Consider the following 25827-nt stretch of genomic DNA (forward strand, 5'->3'; position numbering starts at 1 on the left):
CACTTTGTCTACAATTTGTTTTTAACAGTTTATAGGCTTAAGATTTATGTTATATATTAAAGCGAGTGACTGTACAAAATGTACTTGGGAAAATTACGGAGCTGTTGGGGGCGCGGCTCTCGGGTGCACCATACGACCACACCCACTTAGGCTAGTAACTCCTCCCATCTGCCAGTTTTCCGTCAAATAAAAGTTAGAGGTAGCGAGAGTTATTTAGACTTTAGAGCTCACATTATGTACATATCGAGATATTCAATATGAAAGTAATTAAGTGAACGGTGGTTTAAAACGCAATTAAATTCAAACGTGAACTGATGTGATTCTTGTCAAAGGAAGAGTACTAAATAGAAAAATCAGATCATTGTTTCTCAGCAGCAAGTACAATCGCCTCGGTTTTAGCGAGCGCTGACTACATCATCATCATCACCGGTCCCGTGCATGTGATTGCGTTCATCGCTAGCTAGCTAGCAGCAGTTGTGTTTCGATTTTTCTCCTGGATGGACGTCCCTGACCCCCATACCAGACATGTTGCGGAATTTCTGTGTGTAATTTAACATCATCGTCAAGATCTTGCTTTGCGATGAAAGCAATCTACATGTTGCTGTGTTTGTTTGAGGAATGCAAGCATTGTATCGGGCATCATTGTTTGAGGAGCCATATTATTTTAACGGTCAGTAGTTCTTCAATCTTTATTATAATCGTCCAACTTCATCACTTCTCACTAACGTTAGAATGAACTTATCTTTCTTGGCAAATGGCAACGTGAATTTTTAATATGTGAATGCCTCGGTTGTAATGTCAATGGATAAGCAGTAAGGAGGCGTTTCTCCTCTCTGAGTCTCTCTGTCTTACACGATGTAGCCAGAATAATGTCGATAACGTTGCATGATCTGTATTCCCATTTAAACTAGTAGTATTTACTTGTCTAGAAGGAATGATGATTTTGTTGAATTGATGATCATGCAAAGTCCAGTTTCAGATGAATGGGTTTTCAGGAATTTTCACTTAAAAAAAACATGCAGTGGTTGGTTCCAACGGCAACACTTATAATTTTATGACTGTTGTTGTGGCCATGGGCAGTATCAAATGACTTGGAAAATGTATTCTCCCTTCTCCCTTTGTGCCTTGTGCCTTGTGGCACATAAATGGGCATTGTAAATGTTGATCAGGCTCTCACACTATTTTATTACAGCTTAATGAAATAAGATCCTTTTGTAATTTTGCAGATGTTGCTTGGTGGAACACTAGATGCTAGGTTGACAAATCAAGGAGTGGGGACTTGGGAAGTGTGGGGAGGAGTGACTTTCTTCTTTGATTAAAATCATGGGGGGGGGGGACTAGAAGGTCAGTTTCAACAAGGAGAGAATCATAAATATTTGTTTAAGTCTGCTTTTGTTTTTGTTTTGATAGGTCAGATAAATACTGGTATTTAATGTTTGGATAATTAAAATGCATTGGTCATGATTTGATATTTTTTCTACTCCCACCAGTAGGCCTATATTGTTGTATTGATTTTTCTTATTATGAAAAAAATGTTTAGCAACAATACCTTATAACAGTAGACCATAGATGGTACATTTTTTTTATTTCTCCACTCGATGAGCGATTGTTATTTCATTTGGGAAATGTTGGTCTATGACTGTATAATGTATGACCTTCAAAGACACAGCGAGGAGGAAACCTCTCAATTTCGCACTGTTTACTTTGTAGGATGTAATTGTTGTTTTAAGCTTTTTAATTGTTGTACGTACCTGCAAAGTAGTTTGTCACATTTTTTGGTCTCACCTGCAAAGCAGTGCGAGAAAAGTGCCGCGTCAACATTGAACTTTTAACCAAAGGTTGGGTTTTTGAAATGACATCATAACGAAAAAAGTGCATGGATTGTCCAAGTTTCATGAACTAGGTTCATATACTTTTATGACATTTTAAAAACTTAACATTAACTAAGATTCTGATGTTGATTCCCCCAACATGGTCAAAGTTCATTTACCCTGAATGACCTTTGACCTTAGTCATGTGACATGAAATGGACCTAGTTCATGAAATTTGGACCTAAGGGGGGTTAATCAAGTATTATTGAACATCCTTCCTGAATTTCAGGTCACATGACCAAGGGCAAAGGTCATTCATGGTCAATGAACTTAGACCATGTTGGGGGAATCAACATCAAAATCTTAGTTAAGGTTAAGTTTTTAAAATGTCATAACTTAGAAAGTATATGAACCTAGTTCATAAAAATTGGACATAAGGGTAATGAAGTATTACCCTGCCTGATTTTTAGGTTACATGCCCAAGGTCAAAGGTCATTTAGGGTCAATGAACTTTGTCCAAGTTGTGGGTATTTGTTTAATTACCATCACAACTTTGAAAGTTTATGAATCATATTTTATAAAGCTTGGACATAAGAGTAAGCAAGTATCACTGAACACCCAAATTGAGTTTTAGGTCACATGACCAAAATCATTTAAAGTCAATGAACTATGGTCAAGTTGGGGGTACTAGTATCATAACTTTGAAAGTTTATGGATTTAGTTCATAAAACTTGGACATAAGAGTAATCAAGTATCAATTAACATCCCAAGTGAGTTTCAGGTCACATGACCAAGGTCAAAGGTCATTTAAGGTCACTGAACTTTGGCCAAGTTGGGAGTATAAATACCATCATAACTTTGAAAGTTTATGGATCTAATTCATGAACCTTATTTAGTATTCAAGTATCACTGAACATCCTGCGCAAGTTTCAGGTCACATGACCAATGTCAAAGGTCATTCTAAGTCAAAAATTGTTTTGCCATGTTGTGGGTATTTGTGGAATTACCATCATTACTGAAAGTTTATGGATTTAATGTGGACATATTTGTTTTTCACACTGCATTTCCTTAACCCCATACTATCCATTACCCTGGACTATCCTTAACCCCATACAACATGTATGTTTCTTTGTTTCACACTTTCCTTCTTAACCCCATGATATTTGCTTAGCCGGGGTTAATGCCTTAACCCCAGACTTTTGCAAAGCTCTTTAATAATAATATTGATGATTTTGCCACGCAGAGCGTGATTTACATGCAATTTCAACTTCTTTAATTGGCTAATGCTTAGCCCCACTTTTCCTTAGCCCGGTTTTGTTTCACACTGCATCTCTAAGCACCGCGATTGTGGTGTTAGCACCGCAATGAGCCTGCTAACTCTGCTTGTTTACAGGGCCAGATAGTACATTGTACAATGCTATTTACCATGCTAGGATTGCTAGCCCACTTTGCTAAAACGTAGTGTGAAAACGAAGTGGGCTAAGCTTAACTCCGGAAAATTGGTGGGGCTAAGACCTCCCCCCTCCCTTAGCCCCACAATTTTTCCTGGGGTTAAAGGGGAATGAAACCTTTGGAACAAATAGGCTTGTGTAGAAACAGAAAAATAAAAAAATAAGAATAAAGAAAGTTTGAGAAAAATCGGACAAATAGTGAGAAAGTTATGAGCATTTCAATATTGCAATCACTAATGCTATGGAGATCCTCACATTGGCAATGCGACAAGGATGTGTGATGTCACTGATGAACAACTTTCCCTTTGGTGGACTATAAAATACCCTCAAAATGTCTCTTTTGGCTTTATCCATGATGTATTCTTAAAAAAATATGTATTACATGCCCTCATGTAGACAGAACACATGATTTATGGATAGATGTGATAAAAGAGGCAATTCTAGTGAAATATATACTAAAGTAATGGGGAGAGTTGTTCACAAGTGACATCACACATCTTTGTTGCATTGCCAATTTGCTATTTCCATAGCATTAGTGATCGCAATATTCAAATGCTCATAACTTTCTCATTATTTGTCCGATTTTTCTCAAACTTTCGTTGATCTGTTTCTTTGATTTTTCTGTTTTCACACAATCTATCTTGTTCCAATGGTTTCATTCTCCTTTAAGGAAAATATATACAGTGTGAAAAGCATATTAGGGGACGGGTATATCATCAAGTATCAGTGACAAGTCTTATGTCACATGATCAAGGTCAAATGTCATTTAGGGTCAATGAACTTAGACCATGTTGGGGGAATCAACATCAGAATCTTAGTAAAGGTAGTTTTCAAAGTCAGCACTGCTGTATTGAATCGCGCGATGCAGGTGAGACTGCCAGAGGCGCTCCACTTGTTTTTTATGATGAACACTATTCTGGATATGCCCTTTACTTAAAAGGCTCATATATTTGCAGTGTTAGTAATATGCAATCAGATTAATCTACACATGAAAATAGCTAGATATTAAAGATATGAAATAATTTATGCAAAAGAAGAGATAGTAATACAATCAAATTCTATAGAAAAAAAAATCTTATATACTAGTAGACAATTTAATCTCTCTCACAAAATGGAATTTGGTGAGAAGATTGTGACAAATATTTACGTTTTTTCAATATGTGTCATTTAAATCTTGATAATATTTTTTATTTCCTTTAGCTTCTATACATACTAGATTACATAACTTTTCTCCTGATAAAAATGTTATTTTCTCCATTAATCAGATTCATACCATCTCCCCGTCTAAATTAAGGTTTTTATAACGAGTTTATCTTAAATATATAGAGATTTGTCCTGTAGCAGAAAGCTATCCTGAATTTTTCACCCCATTCCATGTTTGAGTTGCAATGCAGGAAAAAACGAAAAACTTTTTAAATATTTTGAAGAGAATACATATTTAATGATTCTTGAGAGGTGGCAATTGTAGAAAAAATACCGATCAATTTTAATTCTCCAAAACATGACTTGTCACATAAATATGATTAATGAAAATGTATGATTGGTATTTTTTCGGGTGATAAGGCATCAAGAAGAAACCTTGAGTTCTACTGGACTTTTAAAACTTCTTGGTCTGTACATACACCCAAATGTAAAAAAAATACACATTTTTAAAGTCTTAACATATAAAAATGACATGAAAGAGTGCACATTGTGTAGATATTGAGTTGAAATTTCACATCATATTTTCTATATACAGTAATTGTCATTAGATACCATCCATTTCATGATTGAAATGGATACCTCCTTTTGTTGTTTGTTTTTTAAACTTCTTTTTTGTCTGTAATAATAATAAATAATCATAATTGGCATTTATATAGCGCTTCATCAATCTACGACTGTTCAAAGAGGTTCACAATTATTATTACCCGGTCACTGGATTCATGGCATTCCAAGCAGCCTATTAGGTGCAAACTTGCTAAACCAACCTGTAACTCAAGTCAAGAGCAAAGATTCATAATTCTCTTTACATTTTTTTTTCTTCCTCAGCTGGATCAATATCTGACAATATTCCTTGATGATAATTTTGAGAAATCTCAATGAGCGACATCATGTATACCTTCTTGATCCTACTCTTGACCAGTGCATCTGCATGTTATTGTGATGTTGTCATCAATGAAGTATGGCTGAGCCATAAATCAAACAACAGTTTATATGTAGAACTCTACAATGATGGCACCAGTAACTTTTCAATATCAAACTTTTCCCTGGTAATATTCAATTCATCCTCTGGGATTGCAGTGAAAAGACTTCCAGAAGTTGTATTACCAACAGGAGGATATTATACTGTTGGTTCAAGTGACCTTGTTTCGGATGTTGATTTGGAGTGGACAGATGCTGCCAAAGGAGATGGATATATTGGAGCTATTGCATTGTATGATGGAGAGGCTGGAACTATTCAAATTGGAATGGAACCAACAACAGGGTATCTGGAAGATGCTCTTGTCTTTTCAACTTCAGCATCATCTAGTGATTCAGTATTGCTAGAGAACTTAAACATTGCTAAGGTTATCATACAAGATCAGCTTTATCTTCCGCAGGTGAACTTATCAATTAATAGATGTTTAGATGGAAATGATACTGAGTTCTTGTTTGCTCCTGTTACACCTAAAGAGAAGAATGACTGTAAGAATAGAATAGTTTCTTCACCAATTATCATAAATGAACTGAACGCTCTCAATCGAGGAGAAGATACCACAGAGTATGTAGAGCTGTATAACAAAGCTAATGTTTCAGTATCACTGGATGAATACACCCTAGTGTTATACAGTGGCACAACTGATAGAATGTATGGTGTCGTTGCCCTGGCAAATTTTTCCATTGAACCTTTAGGATATTTTCTTATTGGTTCAGAAAATGTAGTACCAAGACCTCAAAAAGTGATAGGACATGCTCTTGGTGTGAACATATTGCAAAATGGTGTAGCTGCTGTTGCTTTGTACAATGGAAACAATAGTCACTTATCAGCTGGCAGCAATGTCACAAACACATCGCTTGTTGATGCAGTTGTGTATGATAAGAGAGGAAGGTATGACCAAGAATTATTAGATGTTCTCACACCTGGACAGATGACGATCCATGAAGATTCTGGCTTTATCTCAGAAGATGAGTCAATCAGTCGTTGTTCTGGATATGATCGCTTGGACGCATTACAATTTAGTCTATCGCATCTCACCCCTGGCAGAATAAATGATTGCACAAGATTAGAGCCCAGCATTCCGACACAGGCTCTTCCTAGCTTTCCTCCAATCAACCCTGAAGCACTGCCATATATTGTAATCAATGAATTTAAAGTTGACCAGTCTCAACCCTTCGTTGAACTCTTTGATGGGGGGCTTGGAAACGTTGCTTTGGACAACATACTCATTGCTCTGTACAGTGGAAGCAGTCTTGCAGTATTTGGAGATCCTCTGTCACTAAATGGATATTTCACTAATGAGAACGGCTTATTCCTGATTGGAAGTGCAGATATGGAACCTGCTCCAGATTATGTGATTCCAAACCTACCTCAGTTGGTAGGTTGCAATGCCATTGCCATTCACCTTTCTGAACTTTCCAACATACTTGTAGCTGGTTCTCCTGTTTCAAAGAATACTCTCCTTGATGTTGTTTTGTTTGGTGAGGTAACAGTCCCCCGTGATCAAGATCTGATAGATATCCTTACACCGGGTCAGGAGCCCCTTTCAATAGGTACAACAAACCAATCATGGAGTCGGTGTAAAGGATGGGATCGTTTTATGCATAAAAGCTTTTCTTTAGGTGATGCGACTCCAAAGGCAATCAACCTTTGTACACCACCTCCTATTGTAATCAATGAAATCAATGTCCTTGCAAATGGGACCAACCAGTTTATAGAGATATATGATGGTGGTTTAGGGTCGCAGGCTTTGGATGGACTGGTGGTAGCGCTCTATGACGACACAAGCAACAGTGCCTTCAGGGTCATGGATTTGACTGGATACTCCACAGATGAAGCAGGATTTTTTGTGATAGGACCAAGTGAAAGGACCAATGTAGATTATGTTGTAGATATGATAGATGGATCTTTTTTAGAGGAAGGACCTGGTGCTGTGGCGATCCATGTTGGTCCTGCCAAGTACTACAGAGGCAGACAGGCATCTGACCTTAATCTGGTAGATGCTGTGGTGTATGGAACAGGTGAGTAAAATTTCATTTTCAATGTCAATCTTCTTCTTCACTTTTTTCTTGTGGCACTAGTACACAAATGAATGCTGTGGCTAGCTATTGTGAATCCACATTAGTTTGCACCACCAATCTTTGATGTGCCCTTAAGTACTTTGTCACTGCTGGATCTATTCTGCCAAATTATCTGCTTTTAACTTAAGGTTTATTGTTGCATTAAATGTTGCCCTTTTCACCTTTTATATTAAGCAGATGTGGTACATCCTACATGCTTACATGTAGTAGATCAGTGTAGCTTTTCTTTATTACATATAAGTAAGGTATATCCTTGATTGATCTAAATTAGTTTTATCCCTTTTATAATTGAAAGTCGTAAATTTGTTCTCTTTCATGATTTATCTCTGAAATATGCAATTTCTTAATATATTAATTGGTAAGTTCTCATCTTCATTAGATGACAGGCCAGATCTAAACCTCCTTCACCTGTTAATGCCAAATCAACATCATCTCAATGAACTTCCATCAACCACATCGTCATCAGTAGACCAGTCCATCAGCAGATGCTACTGCTGTCTTCAACGCAACCATCCTTCCTTTGGTCTCGCTCCGGTGAGCCCTGGTGCTATTAACATAGACTGCTTCATAGACAACAGGACATTCACAGAAACCATCAGGATGTATCATAAACAGCTTAGGATTAGTGAGGTGAAGTTTGACAATGATACAACAGGTGGTGGCTTCATAGAAATCTATGATGGTGGACTAGGGGGAGTTGATCTGTTCAATATCCTGGTTGATTGGTACACTGTAAACTCCAATGGTGAAAGGTGAGATGGGGCTTGGAATTGTGGGGTTGTGGTTTAAGACACTATTATGAATGGAGAGATACTTATTAAATAGAAAACTTGGTTAAAGTAATCCATTGTTAAATCTTGGTAGTACATTGATCTTCAATTTTATTCTGTATACCCTTTAAAATAATATTTCACTATGAAGATTTAAGTTACCTGTTAAAGGGATTGTGTCTCCCAGTACCCATGAAACTTTTACACCAAATTCTAACTAAGTGATAATAAAATAGATGAAACAGCTTTGCCCATTAGTTGGAAAATTTGAGATATGAGTTTTTAAAACAAAAACAAAATTTTATATTTATATAATATATATTTATATTTTGTTGATTTATAATAATAAAGTGCAGAGAAAACTTTACCCCAGTATTATTATTAACCATCCTTTAAAACTACCAGTATGATTCTAGCTGATTCCTCTACTACTTTGGGACTATCTTTGTCATTATTCTAGTATGAAGTTGAATATGTGTATCATCCAATATATTGACTTTTACTTCGTTATATGAACTTCTGTTATGTACATATAAGAAATAGCTGAAACTGAAACCCCAGAAATTAACCTTTTCCTTGTTATTACCTTCATTGTAAAAGTAGCTATTACCTTAGGTTTAGCCTTGATGACTTCAAAACCAATTCTGAGGGATATTTCATCATTGAGTCTCCATCTCCCAGTGTTCTACCAATCATTGTCATCAATGAAACCAGTTCTAATAGTTCAGAGGACCAAACATTTTATCACACATCACCTCTTTTGATACAAGTAAGATATAGTAGATTTTGATTTACTTAGTGAGTATTGAATTCATTGGGATTATTGGTATGATGCCATTCAATGTTCACAAGGTCAAGATCATAGAGGATATGATTTGTATGAATGAATTACCTCTATCTAATAAATAAAGCAGAAGTATACTTGGTTTATGAATTCATAATTTAGGACCTAGTGAAACAATGAAAGTTTTTGAAAATTGAAATTTTAGAAATGAGGTGTTCAATATATTTCAGATCATTCAAGGTTAGATGCCTAAATTTTTGACAACGCTCAGTGAGGAATTCATCTAGTGTTTGATTTGATTGATTCTTTCTTGGGACTTGCCCACCATTGTGCTCAGGAAATATGGCTCTTCATTTGTGGATCTTCAACTTGGGTCAAAATTCAACCAAAATAAATTTGAATCTTTAAATTGTAAATATCAATGGATACGATGTTCTTTTGAACAAGTCCTGCAACCTCTTATTATAATGAACAATCAGATGTTGGCTGGTAAGTTTGTATTGCTTATTATGGTTTATCTTTTTATCTCAGAGTGATGCAGGCCATGTTCAACTGGTTTCAGTTACATTAGAAAAAGTTTTAGATGCTGTGACTTTTGGAAGGAATGGTACAGATGATTTCTCATTACTCGGGTCTTTAGACATCTCTCAACCTCTTATTATAATGAACAATCAGGTGTTGGCTGGTAAGTCAACATTCACTATTACTGTAAAAATAGCAGTAACATCCTTAGTATAAAAAAAGTTCATCATTTGTTAAACAGAATTGGTTCACAAATGATCTTATGCAGTTTTGTGATGACTTCAGTTTTCATGGAAAGATTAATGATAATGTACATACTCATGAATTTATGACAATTTCATAAAATCAATTCAGAATATATATGAAATCATTCTTGCGGTTGCAGTTATTAAGTTCTGCATACTCGGCTCAAACTGTTAATGCTATTTATTGTGCTATAGCACATGCCTTCCATAGATTTCATCCTGCATAACAGTCGCCAATAGGTTAAGATGAGAATTTCCTTTTTTTTTTGTTGATAGATAATAGAAGAGTTTGTGGTATATCTCCATGTAATAGGCCCGAAAAGGACCATTCTGATCTTGATGTTAACTTTTACATTTATCTATGTTCCTTTCCATATATTGCTCTTCAGGTTTGAATTCTATACAGCGCTGTTATTCACCCAAACCAAAACAACAGCTAGCCTTTGCAACCTCCACCCCTACACCAGCAATGGCAAACTCCTGCCCGAAGATACCTATTGTGATTAATGAGATCAATACAGACAGTCCCATTATAGAATTAGGGGAGTATGTAGAGCTTTCCAGTCTTGGAATACCACATTTCCCCATCAATAATGTATCTTTGGTAAGAAGAATCAGATACTTTCACTTTTTTGAATAATCAGTAATAACTTCCTATTTTCATTGATACTTATTCTCAATAAAGGGAAATCCCCATTGGAAATATCTTTCTTGAATATGAGTAGAAAGTGACAGAAATGTGTTTAGTTTGAAATAAGGAATTTTATCAATATTTTTAAATTTGAATGGTCTCATTTCGTTTTGTATAATATCCATGAAAATACCTATGCAAGAGATCATTTGATATTCCCCGTATGTTTGAAAATTTGGTGCCCTTTTTGATTGCACATTTGCACTCTCAATGAACAATTGTGCGAGATAAACAATTTGATTTGTCCTAAATGTATAACACCTAAATTATTTAGGCCTACATTTATTGATTATGTGGCATTGTCTCAACATGCATTGTGATAAATTGAATTGTGCTGGAACATTTACGGTTCACTTTCCTTTTACCTCAGGTGAGCATCAATGGGGAAAATGGGACAGTACACCGGTCCCTCACTCTCAATGGATACCAGACAGATGTGAACGGCCTCTTGCTGATTGGCTACAGAAGCCTTTCAGTCCCACGTCCAGATGTCCCACGGTTCCGTCAGCCAGTAGGCTGGGTACGTGATGGACCTGATGCTATAGCCATCTACCAGGGCAAGAAGTTCATGTTTATGGAGGGAACCATCCCCAACAACCAATACCTCATCCAGAAAGTAGAATATTCCTTTGAGAATGCAACAGGAGACATGGATATGTCTATCAACAGATGTAGAAACTCCAGTGGAAATATTGTTTATGAGAAAGCTAACGTGTCTCCCAAGGCTGTCAACAAATGCCCTGCTTCAGAGGATATTGTGTTAGTCATCAATGAAATGAGTCTGATAGAAGGCAAGCAATTTATTGAAATCTGGGATCTAGGAAATGGCTTCACTCTTCTGGGTAAGTATCTAATCTGACATACTACTGATATGTAATTTTATGTAATTAGGCAACAACAGTTATTTCTGTTGTATCTCTCTGTATTTTAAACTTGACATATTCTCATGTTATTGCGTCAGAACTACTAGTACTTTGAATTGATGGATCACAAAAAATATATATATGATATTTGTGTTAAGAAGGCTTATCAGTATTGATTGTGATTGGTTTATTTCAAATATGATCTTGTTTTTAATATTTTAGATGACTTTGTGGTGGTGCTTTATGGTGAAGGTGATATTGCTTATCTGACCATCCCTCTTACTGGATATCAGACCAATCAAGCTGGTTATCTTGTCATGGGAGAAGCAGGAGTAGATCCAAACCCTCATTATATACTCAATGATGGTAAGTATTTTCATTTTTAAAAAAAGTTTGGGGTAATGAGATTTTGCAGGAGTTAACCAGTTTAAATGTGTCATACCATATATTGCATCCTCAATCATTGCAAGAAGACTTCAGATTCTAAAAGAGAGATGATTGAATGTATGCTTGTATTTCTTTTCAAGAAGATACAGGAAAGACATGGTGGGAAAGCCTGTTGATTCTAAACAGTGATGAAACATTCCATCCTTGATATATTTCTATAGCCATGATTCAAGAATGTAACCTTCAAAATTGTTATTCCTTTTTCAAAACAGGATTCATGAAGACAAACTATGGAGCAATTTCCTTGTACAGGGCACAAGGAAATGTAACTTTAGTCATTGGATCTGAACTAGTAACAGAGGGGTTAATGGATTCTATTGTGTACAGTAATTGGACCAATGGATCATCTACAAGATTAAGTCAAACTCTCACACCTAATTCACTGCCTGTAAGACATACAGTTGATCTTGGATATGTAGCTTTAGACAGGGGTGTGTGTGTTCAGATTTTTATCTGATTTCAGATTATTTTTGTTTTGATTTTCAGCTTAATTTAAGCTTTTTTTTTTGGTTTTTTCTCTGTACAAAAAGTATGGGAGCTCTTCATATTTCTGACTTTTTCAATACTCTTCAGCTTTTTTTTTCAGATCTTTTTATTTGTGACCACTCACACCCCTGTTTAGAATATATTGTGTAAATAAACCAAACATGAGAAAGTCAAATTTTGTACCATTTAAAAGCCTAATGATTCATTATTTTTATGATTAAGAATAATTGAAAGATTATAACACCTTATATAGGATTGAGCTTTCTTGCTTATAGGTAAGTAATGTTAAGTACAATAGGTACTTAACATTGTTCTGACAATGATAGTGATAACAGGCATTACACTTTTCCATTTTATACATTGTTCACCTTAATACTTCCATAGTTATTGAAGTTAATGATTTAGAGATGGTATTATTCAATAGGCCTACGTACAAAATATAATTCCAATGCTTTAAAAGTGCAAAATTATTAATAATCTGTTTTATTGATCTTAAATGATGTAGCTACCATCAGACATGTTACAAGGTTCCTCATCTCTTTGTCGATGCTTCTCCCTGGACCGCTTCACGATGTCACCATTCATTTTGTGCAACCCCTCTCCCGATGGACTGAATCTCTGTCCATCTTTCATAACTGATATCATCATCAATGAGATCAATGTTGACCTGCCCGGCATGGATGGATTAGAGTTCATTGAACTTTATGATGGAGGGCGAGGCAACGTTTCACTGAATTACACTACACTGGTGCTGTATAATGGAGCTGGTAATATTGGCAGGTCATATCTAGCTCTGGGACTTGATGGATATCAAACTAATTCTCATGGCTTCTTTGTGATTGGCTCACATCTCATGGGCAATAGTAAGAATATGTTTACAATTATTATTTAGATGTCATCTGTTTGCAGAAAATAGCAATATGTTTATGTGTACCTATGGTACTTGCGCTATGGGACTCTTTTTTTTAGCACCTCTAAATATCCGTTATTATTATTATTATTATTATTATTATTATTATTATCATTATTATTATTATTATTATTATTATTATTATTATTATTATTATTATTATTATTAGTATTATTATTATTATTTATTATTATTATTATTATTATATATTATTATTACCTGGTAATATATTTAGAACCAAAATCATTTGTTAGAAGCTGAGAAGTATTCTTAATGTTACAGGTTTATTTTCTTCAATTATATACTGCTTTGTCCTATCCCAATATTTGATCATTAGGTTGATGATTTTTTTGTTTTCATCTTTTTCATGCATCAGATTGAAATGAGAGCTCAGTATCTTCTTGGAAATGTATTTAGTGAAATGGTTTTATGTATTTGCATATTTTCAGCAGTGAGATTAATGGCTTTTAACTCTTAACATGCCACGCACACTACTAAGCCAATGCCACAGTGCTAATCCGATGCTAATCCCCTGTGCCAGCCACAAAACCCCCCTGTGCCACATTGATTTTGGGATCGCGAGTCGTATTCACTCCTTCCAATAGTCATGATGACAATTGCTTGTAACTCTCTAACGATTAGTTTATCCACAAAATATTGTGTAGTAAAGTTGTAGGAAATTTCATACCCCTTATAATGATGTCCTCATTATGTGGATTGGTTATTATCTTTACCGCTAAAATATGAGTTGTATCAAGTAGTTCCATTTTGTGGAGTGTTTTGTATGGATCAAAAACCTAGGTCTCTTCTCTCTCAGAGGCAGAGCCATATCTTGTAAAAAATGTAGAAATACTCGAAAAAGTCGAATGTAAACCGCGTGAGTAAGTTTATCTGTCAGAAAGCAGAGTTCACACTGCACACAATAGTGCTAATTACGGCGTGCATGCGATGCGCAATACAATGCAAAACGGCGTAACAATGATTGTTATTCCGAATGTGCGCAGTCATGCACGAAGCAGGCGAGGGTAGGAAACAATGCAAGCACAAAGCAGTCAATAGTAGGCGTGCGAGCACGAGTGTGGCATGTTATAGTAGGATACGTAGCGTGCACGAAGCACTCAATGAGTTAATAATTTCATGTTTGATATTTGCTAAGATGTGGTGCAGTTTTTTTTTCACAAATTTACACTATACTTAACTGCCACCTGTAGATTGATTAAATCATACAAACTCTTACGCTTTCTTCTTTACCATGTATTCTCTTATAATCTAATTTTTACAATATTATCATTTTTCATACTTCTTAATCTCAAACTTTGTTAGATGCTGACTTGCTGGTTCATACTGCTACTAGAGGCTTCCTTCAGAATGGACCTGATGCTATTGCTGTTTACCGAGCTCATGTTGGTGCATTTCCATTTGGTACAAGTGTGACATCAGCAGGTCTGATAGATGCTGTGGTATATTCTACTAATAATAAGGAAGGTAGAAGGCTTGTTAATGTTTTGGTGCCAGGTATGAAAATCACTCATTGTCTCTTTCAATGGCTAGATTATGACTATTTAGGACTAGTTGTAAAGTGTATTTGAAACAATTTAGAATGATGTCTTGGAAATATTCTGAATGACTTGTAAACTGAACAGTTTCAAAGAATTCTATATTAAAGAGATGCATACCATTCTCTGCAGTTCATATGTAATGAATGGAAGGTAAATGGGAAGTGGGAAGAAATGAATTATCGTGACTTTAAAAACCGCATTAAAGAAAAAAATAGAATAATAATAATAATGATAATAGGAATTTATATAGCGCCATCTATCTAGAAATATTCTCATCCGAGGCGCGTTGTTATTATCATTATTACCCTGGCTTTAGCTCGAGCTGCCTTTCAGCGCTCAGTGCATTCAAGGAATTAATCCTGCCGGGTACCCATTCATCTCACCTGGGTCGAGTGCAGCACAATGTGGATAAATTTCTTGCTGAAGGAAATTACGCCATGGCTGGGATTCGAACCCACGACCCTCTGTTTCAAAGTCAGAAGACTTATCCACTTGGCCACAACGCATCCACTATATGATTTGCAAATAAATGTATATCTTAGTGTTTCAATCTTTGACAGATCTGCATGTTAATGGTCCTTTGTCATTATGATATACTGTATGATATGTTCAAACTAGCAAGTATTTCTAAATAGAGGTAATATGTATTACATTCTCTCTCAATAAAGTATATCTTGTGGTGCAGAAAGATTTTAATAATAATAATATAGGATTTGTATAGCGCAGGTATCCACCTTGCTAGGTGCTCAAGGCACTCCTAGATTACCCTGGCTAAGCTAGTCTACCGATTCTGGTGCGCACAGCTTTTTGAGGAATTACTTCCTGCCAGTACCCATTTATGATCACCTCAACAATTTTTCATGTGTATCTTAATAGTTGACTATTAAAACAAAAAAGCACAGGATCAACTTTATTCTCAGCATCATATATTATGTAATTTCAAGTTAGTTATGCATTTTGTACTTTCTTTTTTTGGTCATGTTTCTCTGTTTGACTTCAGGATACTTCACGATCAAAGAAGACCGAACTCACTTACAGTATGATGAAAGTTTGAGTCGTTGTCATGGAACTCAGAAACGTGACCCAACAGTTTATGCCGTCACTGTCCCAACCATGGGGAGAGCCAATAACTGCACTGCATTCGTAGACTTTGATAGCAGTATGTACTGTCTGTGTACATATCTAATCCATTTTGAGGATGTTGTAAAATTGATGTTGGCTATCATGTCTGTTCAGTTTTAAGTCAGAAAACTAAGCTTTTGAAGTTAAATTTTTGGAATGGACAAGTGATATCATGTGATTTGTAAACAAACTTTCGGCATTACTCCTATGTATTAAGATTGCATGCTCGATCCCTAATGAAAATCATAAGTCAGAAATTTATGGAATGGACAAGTGATATCATGTTTTGTAAACAAACTTTCGGCATTACTCCTATGTATTAAGATTGCATGCTCGATCCCTAATGAAAATCATAAGTCAGAAATTTTTGATATGGACAAGTGATATCATGTAATTTGTAAACAGACTTTCGGCATTACTCCTTCAAATAACCTCGATCCTCTTCCTGACTCATTAATATGCATAATATGCAAACGCAGTCCGCCGTGGACAATAGATAGTTAATTTATTTGATATCATGTAATGACAGCACAAATTAGTATCCTGAGAATGATAATAAACGCAGAATTTATAATGTGCCATCTACTAGTAAACTATATAGATATAGTTCAGAAAGGGGATCTTACAATACCATTTGTAGTCAGAGTAAAATATGTAAATCGAAATAAGCTAAGCATAAGTATATAGGATTCAGTTTATTTACTCTGGATGATTAATTTTGAATCTAAATATATAAAAGTTATTAGTAAGATTTGCATATGTTCAATGGGATATTATTATTGATAATGCTGTTACAATAATAATGACATTTTATGATTATATGATAATTGTATGGTGCTTATTTTCATTAACATCAGTACTATCATTATTTTATTGTTCAGTAACTTTACTCATTTTTAAAAGAAAATCGTAATTTATATTATAATAATAATAATAATATAGGATATTTATATTGTGCACATATCCACCTTGTTAGGTGCTCAAGGCGCTCCTATATTACCTGGCTAAGCTAGGCGTTCATAGCGCACACAGCTTCTTAAGGAATTACTTCCTACCGGTACCCATTTACCTCACCTGGGTTGAGTGCAGCACATTGTGGATCAGTTTCTTGCTGAAGGAAATTACGCCATGGCTGGGATTATATCTACTTGGTATGTGTACTATTTATCTAAATGCTAAATCTATATTTTCTTATGCAATATTTTTCTTCCCCAGCTCTTATTATCAATGAAGTATATGCTGCTGGAGATACAGTAGATCATCATGGAAAGTACATTGAACTATATGACCATGGAGTGGGTCATACATTACTGAATGGATTCTTACTTGTCTTCTATGATGGCAGCAATGAAGATCGGTCATATTATGAATTAGATCTGTCTAATAGATTGTGAGTAAAACATCTTAGTTTAGAAGTGAGAGACATATGTGTGTTTAATGTGTAGGAGTGTTCGGTGTATTGGTTGTTAATTTGCAAGATGGTCACAGTTAGATGAATGTTCAAGCTCAAATGATTCTTTTAATGCTACATTTTCAAAGAAGTCCAAATGTCACTGGATAACTCGTAGTGACTCAGTGATTAAATAATCTGTCACCATGTTTGTGTGTTTACATACATGTAAGGTATGTGCATTGGAAGTATATTGGAGTTAATTGCTTTTTATCAGTGTGCTCAGTGTTTCAAATGACCACAATGTGTGTTTATCCAGAAGGTATCAAAGTGCAGTTTGCAAAAAAAAAAAATCTTAATTATTATTTAACTTCAGTTGTGCAAATATTTGTATGTAACTATGTTTCATATCAAATTCACTGTTCACCAGGGAGTTACTTGGTACAAGTAGTTTGTTTCTCTCTCATTCATAGTATTCTCTTTTCCCATTATCTATAATTTCATTGAGTCATTAATAATTGTAAATATTTTAATTTGGGAAAGTTCATTTGTAATGCATTCTTATCTTATCAATAATTCATGTATCGTTTAACTCTTTAATTCATTAAGTGTTTATCATTATAACAATTACATGAAATCTCCTTGTATTGATAGCACAAACTCTGATGGTTTCCTGTTGATTGGTACAACCAGTGTGACACCTCTACCTGATATAGCCATCCCTGATGACATCCTACAGGGAGGATCAGATGCTGTCGTCCTGTACAGAGCATCCCCAGAGGACATACCTAGAGGATCCACCCTTATTCTAGAGAACATCCAGGATGCTGCCATATATGGATCATCCTTGGTAGCAGATAGCTCCCTTATGACCTCCCTAGCTCCTGGTCAGCTCCAGATCATGATGGAGACAGGGAGTGCTGCTTCAAGGTGCCTTTCAAACCGGACGATTTCCATGTCTGCATTCATATCAACAATGCCTACACCAGGTTTGTTGCAATGATATATCTCTGATATGTTTTCAGGTTTGTCTTTATGATATCAAATGTGAATAGATAACCACATTTTTGCTCTTTAATGGCTGCTAAGATAACCAACCTTCAATGTTTTGTGTATTAAAGCCCAAGTGTAATAAAAGGTATAACTTCTAAGGATGAACCATTTTCATTTGGACAAACAATAAAGACAGAAAATTTGACTTATCATATTGTCTCTCCAAATGCTAGCCCAATTTTTGCCCATGTTAACTTTTCAGAGCAAATCAACAACTGCACTACTCCTAATGTGGTTATAAGTGAAGTTAGCTTGGAAGATCAAGGTGGTGGATCACAAGAGTTCATTGAACTTTATGATGGAGGTCAAGGGTCAACACCATTGGATTCCTTAGTCTTAGTACTCTTCACAGGGGTCAATGGAGGAAGAGCATATAAGACCATTCCCTTACAAGGACAGAAGACAGATGAGTCAGTATATATTCATTCAAACTCTTCTATTTAGTTGGAAAAAAAATGTGTTAAGGAGAATTTGGCAGTAATTATTATTAGATATTGAAATATTCAGTAATGTACTTAGTGAGACTGGCATTCATTTAGTTTGCTATGTGAACGATGAATGAGGAGGTACCGTCTCTATTGAAAGTTGCATTTCAAAGTTGAAAGCTTATAAGACTTAATGGTAGCTGGGTTATTTAAGCCAATATAGGTGCTTTTACTGTCCCCTTGGTGTGTACAATCTAATGTATTTCTCATTAGAATTGCTTTATTTGGTAAATATGATAGTTTACAAAAAATGCACATGTGCGAATGTGTTAGCACTGATGCAGCATACTCGTGGACATTTACAATGTGGGACAAGTAGCGCCTTCTGAATTACATTGTGAAAACCTGCAATGCCATTACCATTACAAATTGTAAATTGAGCATGATTTTTTAAACGAGTCGGTAATATGAAATAGCAGTTGATATGTTTCTTAAAATCCCATGATTTCCTTGATATTTGAAGACTAAACATGTGATTTGCATATGCACTCATTATTAACCACGTACTTGAACCTGTTTAAGTGTTATTCTTAGTATTGTTCATATTATCATTAGTAGTACATTCATATCTACTGAAGATATTGGAACAACGTTGACCTAGTACATCCTCAAACTCAAGAACTTTATCAACTCCTACATGATCTCAGAATGTTATATCCATGTATTATATATGTACATAAAAAAATCTAGAGGAAATTAATTACTATACAATTGCATTTTTTCCATTTATAAGATTGCTAATTCTCTTATTTTCTTCTGATTTTATCCAAAGGAATGGTTACTTTCTAATAGTCACATCTCAGCTCTCATTAAACGGTGACATGCTCGTTGGTGATCTGGGTCAGAGCTTCTTACGGAATGGAGCCAATGCTATTGCTCTCTATAGAGGAGATCACCATGATTATAAAGCAGGGATGCCTGCTACATCATTAGGTCTTCTTGATGCTCTGGTCTATGGAGATATGAATCGTCAAAGCATGACATTGATAAGGCAGCTCCTACAAGGTTATATGATCAGTTTATTTTTAATACTTGAATAGGTTATTTTCTATGATTCGCTTGACATCAATATTATTAGAGAAAATTGACGAGTAGGTTCTGAAGAGGCATCAAATGCAAATCATGTGAGGCCTGAATAGCCCTTTTTCTGTTCTTTTTTCTATTAGTATGAAATTAGTCAAACTGCTTTAAGGGATTATTTCATGAATTATTTCAATTGAATTGATACTGAGCAAATAGTTTATTTCTAATTTTCACCACAGGCCTGTGTTGAAAAAAAAATCTCAGAAGATATTCTTCTTGTAGAAACTGAATGTTTGACTAGATATCCATTGCATTTATCCCTTTTAGGTCAAGCTCAGGTAACAGTCAGTAATAACTTCTACCAAGGATCAGAGAGCATAAGCCGCTGCAAATGCTGTCAACCTCTGCTTTCATCTGCTTACAAATTACTACAACCATCACCCAAGCAACCAAACTTCTGTTCATCAAATCCTCCAGTTACCCCAAGTCCTGATGCAGTAATTATCAATGAGATTAACCCATTTGATCCATTGACCGGTGGCAAGGAATTCATTGAGCTGAAAGGACCAGCAAATATCACTCTTGACAGATATTCAGTGTTGATTGTGATGGAAGATGATGATTCTGCTAAGGTGTCTTACGTGGTCGACTTGTCTGGACAGTCACTGGATGAAAATGGTTTCTTGGTCATCGGGACTGAGAGTCTGGTACCGTTACCAAAGGTTACACTTCCTTCTGTAACTGATGGAGTTTTGAAGACAGTAGGGGGCGCTGTAGCTCTCTGTAGAGGTCAGCCTGTGGATTTCAGAGTGGGATATATGGTTCCAGTGGCCAGGATAGTGGATGTTTTGGTTTACAGAGGACATAATAGACCTGAGAGCAAGGCATTGAGTGAGCTTACATCAGATGGGAAAGTCATTGAGGAAGAATCAAGGTGAGACTGAAACTTCACTCAAGTATTGATTCATCTCATACACCTCTGTCAAACACCCCTCAAGTGATTTTATTGTAATTCAAGATATTACCCTAATATAACCCTAGTACTAAAAACCATTTAGTCTAATTTCCAGTTGGTCTAACACCACCTGGTCTAATATCCACTTGGTCTAATTTTCATTTTGTCTAATTTTCATATGGTCTAATGACTGTTTTGTCTAATGACCACTTTATATATTTTAATATCCAATTGGTCTAATGTCCACTTGCTCTTATAGCCAATTAGTCTAATTCCCAGTTGGGCTAATCATCACTTGGTCTAATTTTTATTTGGTCTAATGTCCATTTATTCTAATATAACATTCATTATTATTTATTTGATCTAGAATTAACAAATATGATGATGAACAAAGAAATACAACATGCATCAGTTAATAAATGTCGCCATGATCCGGAGGGGTAGAGCTGGGGGTAGGGCTGGTGGGCGTAAAACCTCACCGTGGAGGACTGTAAATGACGAGATCATCGAATGAATTATTCTAATCAAATATAATTCTTGTGATTAACCTATATATCGATTATATAGATGATGATGAAAATTATATCATACACATAATCATTACATCACCGCATGCTCATTTACAGATACTAAGTATTGGGTAAACAATAAGTTGGGGACCTTGTATCTTATAATGGTTGAATGACAGGGTTTCATCAGAATAACATTATTATGAAGAAAGGAACAGAAATATAATGTAATTGTATGTGTGGTTACATATCTTGAAGCATGTTTATGCCTCTTTTATAATCATTGTTATGCACCATTACGGACAATACTGAACTTGATGGAAAATGAGCAAATAGTTATGCAGTTTAGGGGATTCCAAAAGTTACAAAGTCATTAGATCATGTAATTTTGTTTTGAATATTTTGTTTAGTTATCTGTGGTCAGAGGTTTGGAGGCAAATGATAGACCATTTAGATTCTGGGCCTTTTCACATGTGAATCTTGAATCATCATTGTATTGATGATTGCACTTCTTCTTCAGAATCATCGGACCTTTCACACGTTCATTCGAAAACTGTGATTTGAATTGGAATTCCCGAGCGAAGGCGGTGTGTGTCCTTGGTGACTTGTCAATCATAGCACTGCATCGATACGATGAGTGCATGACAATTATCACAGAAGTGCTTGAAAGGACAAGTAAGCTCCGCTTCCAAAAGATGTTTTGGAGGTCAAGCCTTTCACACATAAAATTTGTATATAAGCAAAGTATTCTGCCATTAGATGTGTCTTTTCTCAAAGACATACTGTATCATATGCCTTGGTGTGATTATTTGTCTTGTCTATTTGTCTATTATGTCAGAACTTGCAATAATGATGTGATAGTAATTCAAAGACTTACTTACCTTGATGATGTTCTTGTGATATCTTGAATTTGGCTTTGATCTACAAACTCTTTGTCTTGTCTTAGCTACCTTCCTGGAGAGGAAACAATCTCACGATGTTCCTGCTGTGATATAAGAACCGCTAGTGCATTCATGCTTTCCAGTCCAACACCAGGTAGTGATAATACATGCCCCAAGGTAGAGTATGGACAGACGATACAGCTACGGTTAGAGGATGCCGACTTTGATCAGTGGCAGGGAAGGTTACTCTGGAAGGCTTCAGTCAGGGATGCTGTGGTCAGAGGTATCAAGGAAGAATGCAAGTGCAGGTTCAATTCAAATTACCTAAAAGGTATGGCCTCAAACTCTACTGCATAACAGGATAGGAAGATAAATGCCATTTGGCACGATATCATTTGTAATATCTACTCTGCACGATTCATTTTACAGTGATATCTATTACAATGTGTTCACTTGATTCAGAGAAGAGGAAATAGCCCCATTGATGCAGGAAGATGACATTTATTTAGGAAATAGAGTCTCCATATTTGACAATTGAAATGGTATGGAATGATATGATGTAGAAATAGTGATTATCAATTCTAAAAAGTGACCAATCTTAGAATATTTTCAAACAAAAGTATGCTATTTATATTGTAATAGATAAGTGATGAGATTTTTTATGGATTAGTGAAAAAAATATCTTGCATTGAATGTTCTGAATTAATTTGCATTAGAATGAATGTAGCAAAACTAGATGCCTGGCCTTTTATGGTTTTGTATTCTACAACTCTTGATATTTTCATCATAATTAAGTTTCACAAGTATCCAAACAAAATACCACTGTAACTTTGAAAAGATTGAGATGAATATGAACTTGAACAACATGTTTCCAGATTATAATTTGAATTGAACTGTTTATGTAATTCATATCCAGATGACAAACTTTTGAACGGAAGTGTTATATACCAAGCCAGTCTAGCAGGATTAACCACTGACCAGGCATCAGATCTCTTTGATGCCTATACTAGATTTGTGAAGAAGACTGAAAGCTTGGAGATCTATGGTGTCAGGTATCAAGTAGATAGAGACTGCTATATGGACTGCAAACTTAAAGGAAAGAACATGGCTATTCTCCACCACCCAGGTATCTTTATCTCTTGATTCTATTAATATGCAAACTCAATCTTTATATATATATATGGCAGCTCAAAGTTATAAGCAAGTAATAGATTAATATGAATCATTCCTGATTGTTTGATTTGTTCATGGCATGGTGATATGAACATAAAAAAAATGTTGACAGAGATTCTTGATAATCAAATGTGTTCAAATCAGATTTAAATTAAAGTACAAGAAGTTACCTTAGAATTAATTTTGAAGCCTTAAAAGACATTTGTATGAGGAAAATTGCTAATTCTAGATAGTTTTTCTGTGTTTTTTACCAAAGTGTTCCTGATTAAAGTTACCTGTAGAAATATGTGTCACAAATTAAGGTCAAGTTATTATTAGGTGTTTAAAACAACTGTGATTGAAGACTTATTGACATGTATTGGACAGCTCTGCCAAGTCTGCTTGTAGCTATTGACTATCACCTTGTCTTTCCATGTAATTGAATTTCCTGTTTAAATCCAATTTCTTCCCTTTTTAATTTGCTGTTGTGGTCAGCCCCAGCTGTGATTGTTGGAGTCACTGTTACTGTCATCATAGCAGTCATATTTGCCCTAGCTTTCTTCACATATATGAAAAGAAAAAAGAGCAGTAATATCATGGGGTAAGTCAAGTGGGTCATTGTTATCAATGTATGAATGTATTTTAGTATACTGTTTCATGCTGAAGTTAGTCATCAGATCAATTAGTTTCTATGAAAATATGGTATGTTTGAAAGATAAGCATACAAAGTAGATTTGGATTGCACACAAATTATAAGAAATTATCATTTAGGATGCGTGTTTACATTGACTCTCATTTACTGAATTTTCTATAAAGTCATTATTGAGTACAGTGGAGATGGTATGCTGTTTAATTTGTCTGTGATATAGACAAAAAGAACAAAGCTAATCTCTTGAAACTTTTTTTATGATTATTCCTCAAGTTCAAAAGTTATTTTTTAAGTATCAAGCTTCTAGTTTTTCAATTAGGGGATAAATAAGTCAATTTGTACATAATGTAACATTTTGAGGATATGGATCTATTCCAAATTCTGACTACTTTTTAAAATCTATTCTTTTGTCCTTTTCTTCACGTTCTCAGATCTTTTCGATGGTTCAAGAATAATTCTGAATTTGATGATGAATTCCGGGTGACTGATGCCTGTCAGCTTGAAGATCTTGATGTACTCTCCCAGGTAGCTAATAGTGATAACTTTGTTAATCCAGTTCGCACCCTTCCATCAATGCTTCAGGCCAGTTACTCAGCTAGGAGGAAGGACCAAGGTCCAGATCTTGGGAATGAACCTATCAGTGTGGATCTTGAAGTCGACACAAGTATTAGCTACGCTTGAATCATGTGTGATGTGACAGATGTGGATGATAATTTTGAGTTCTGGAAATAAGTGCTATTAACAACAGCAGCAGCAAACTTCCACAAATTTGAAGTCAAATCAAATTACCTAATGTTCAAAACTTTCTCAAGTCCCTCCAATGAATGATGACCTAAGGTGTTACTCGAACAGTTAAACATAATTTCAGAAAGAAAAACAACTAGAATTTTAATTCGTCTTACGGACGAATTAGGTGATCTGTCTGTGAATCTCATGATTATGATCTATTTTTTTATAATGATCACCATGTCAATGCAGATCAATATGAGCATCACGATATTAAGAGCAGTTTTATTAATGAAAGGACATGTTTAATACTTTTGAAAGACATTATTTGAAAGAAAAGGTTGTAAAAAAAACTTCTTTTCTAGAGAATGACAATTCAAATTTAGCAAGTGATAACACGAAATAGTGAGCAGTGGTGATGAAAGCAAGAATCTAGAATCCAGTTTTGAAAAATTTAAATCAGTATCCATAGACTAGATTTTTGGTTACCTCATGAACAATCATGACCAAATGACCTTTCATTTCTTACATTACGATAGGTAGATTTCATTGCAAGATATTATGCAAGCATGTCTTACATAGCAGGATGGAGAAATTGCATAGACCAAGTGAATAGAAAGCAAAGCAATGAACGCTGATGGAGGTATTTGGAATGCGTTCAGCATGTTCTTATAACAATACTTGGCCAACTCTGAAATACCAGTTGCTAGTACACGCATTGTTGTTTTTATGCGTGTATTGAAACGCACAATTCAAAAGAAAAATCAAGACATCAAGGTTGTTGCTAATATCTCATTAAATATAAAACAATCATGTCACTTTAGTACGAATGAACTTCTTATCATGCGCAGAATGGAACCCCAAACTGGCTTATGGGGGTTACACGCAAAATAAGACAAAACTTAATAAATAAAAAAAATAGATCCTGATGGGTTTCGATCCAGGGACCCTCGCATTACAAGGCAGATGCACTAACCATTCGACCACAGTAACTGCCATACACTTTCAAGGCAATGATGAAATATAACCTCAAATTGAATTTTTCAAGTGCAAGTTTTATCATAATGATATACTTTTATACATTGT

General features: G+C 35.3%; 1 protein-coding gene across 1 annotated transcript; it reads left to right on the plus strand.

Moving 5' to 3' along the window:
- The first annotated feature begins 325 nt into the window (after window positions 1–325).
- LOC121419367 lies at window positions 326–24887 on the plus strand. Its single transcript, XM_041613800.1, has 21 exons — window positions 326–670; window positions 5291–7459; window positions 7899–8271; window positions 8893–9058; window positions 9605–9758; window positions 10230–10444; window positions 10902–11373; window positions 11617–11760; window positions 12054–12229; window positions 12833–13190; window positions 14561–14752; window positions 15797–15955; window positions 17134–17308; window positions 17963–18297; window positions 18564–18771; window positions 19619–19851; window positions 20197–20803; window positions 22280–22545; window positions 23131–23340; window positions 23862–23967; window positions 24447–24887. The coding sequence occupies exons 2-21, from the start codon at window positions 5341–5343 to the stop codon at window positions 24694–24696; spliced, it is 6918 nt and encodes a 2305-aa protein (XP_041469734.1). The 5' UTR covers window positions 326–670; window positions 5291–5340; the 3' UTR covers window positions 24697–24887.
- The last annotated feature ends 940 nt before the right edge of the window (window positions 24888–25827 follow it).

The sequence above is a fragment of the Lytechinus variegatus genome, chromosome 7 (genome assembly GCF_018143015.1).
Source record: "Lytechinus variegatus isolate NC3 chromosome 7, Lvar_3.0, whole genome shotgun sequence".
Classification (NCBI taxonomy): Eukaryota; Metazoa; Echinodermata; class Echinoidea; order Temnopleuroida; family Toxopneustidae; genus Lytechinus; species Lytechinus variegatus.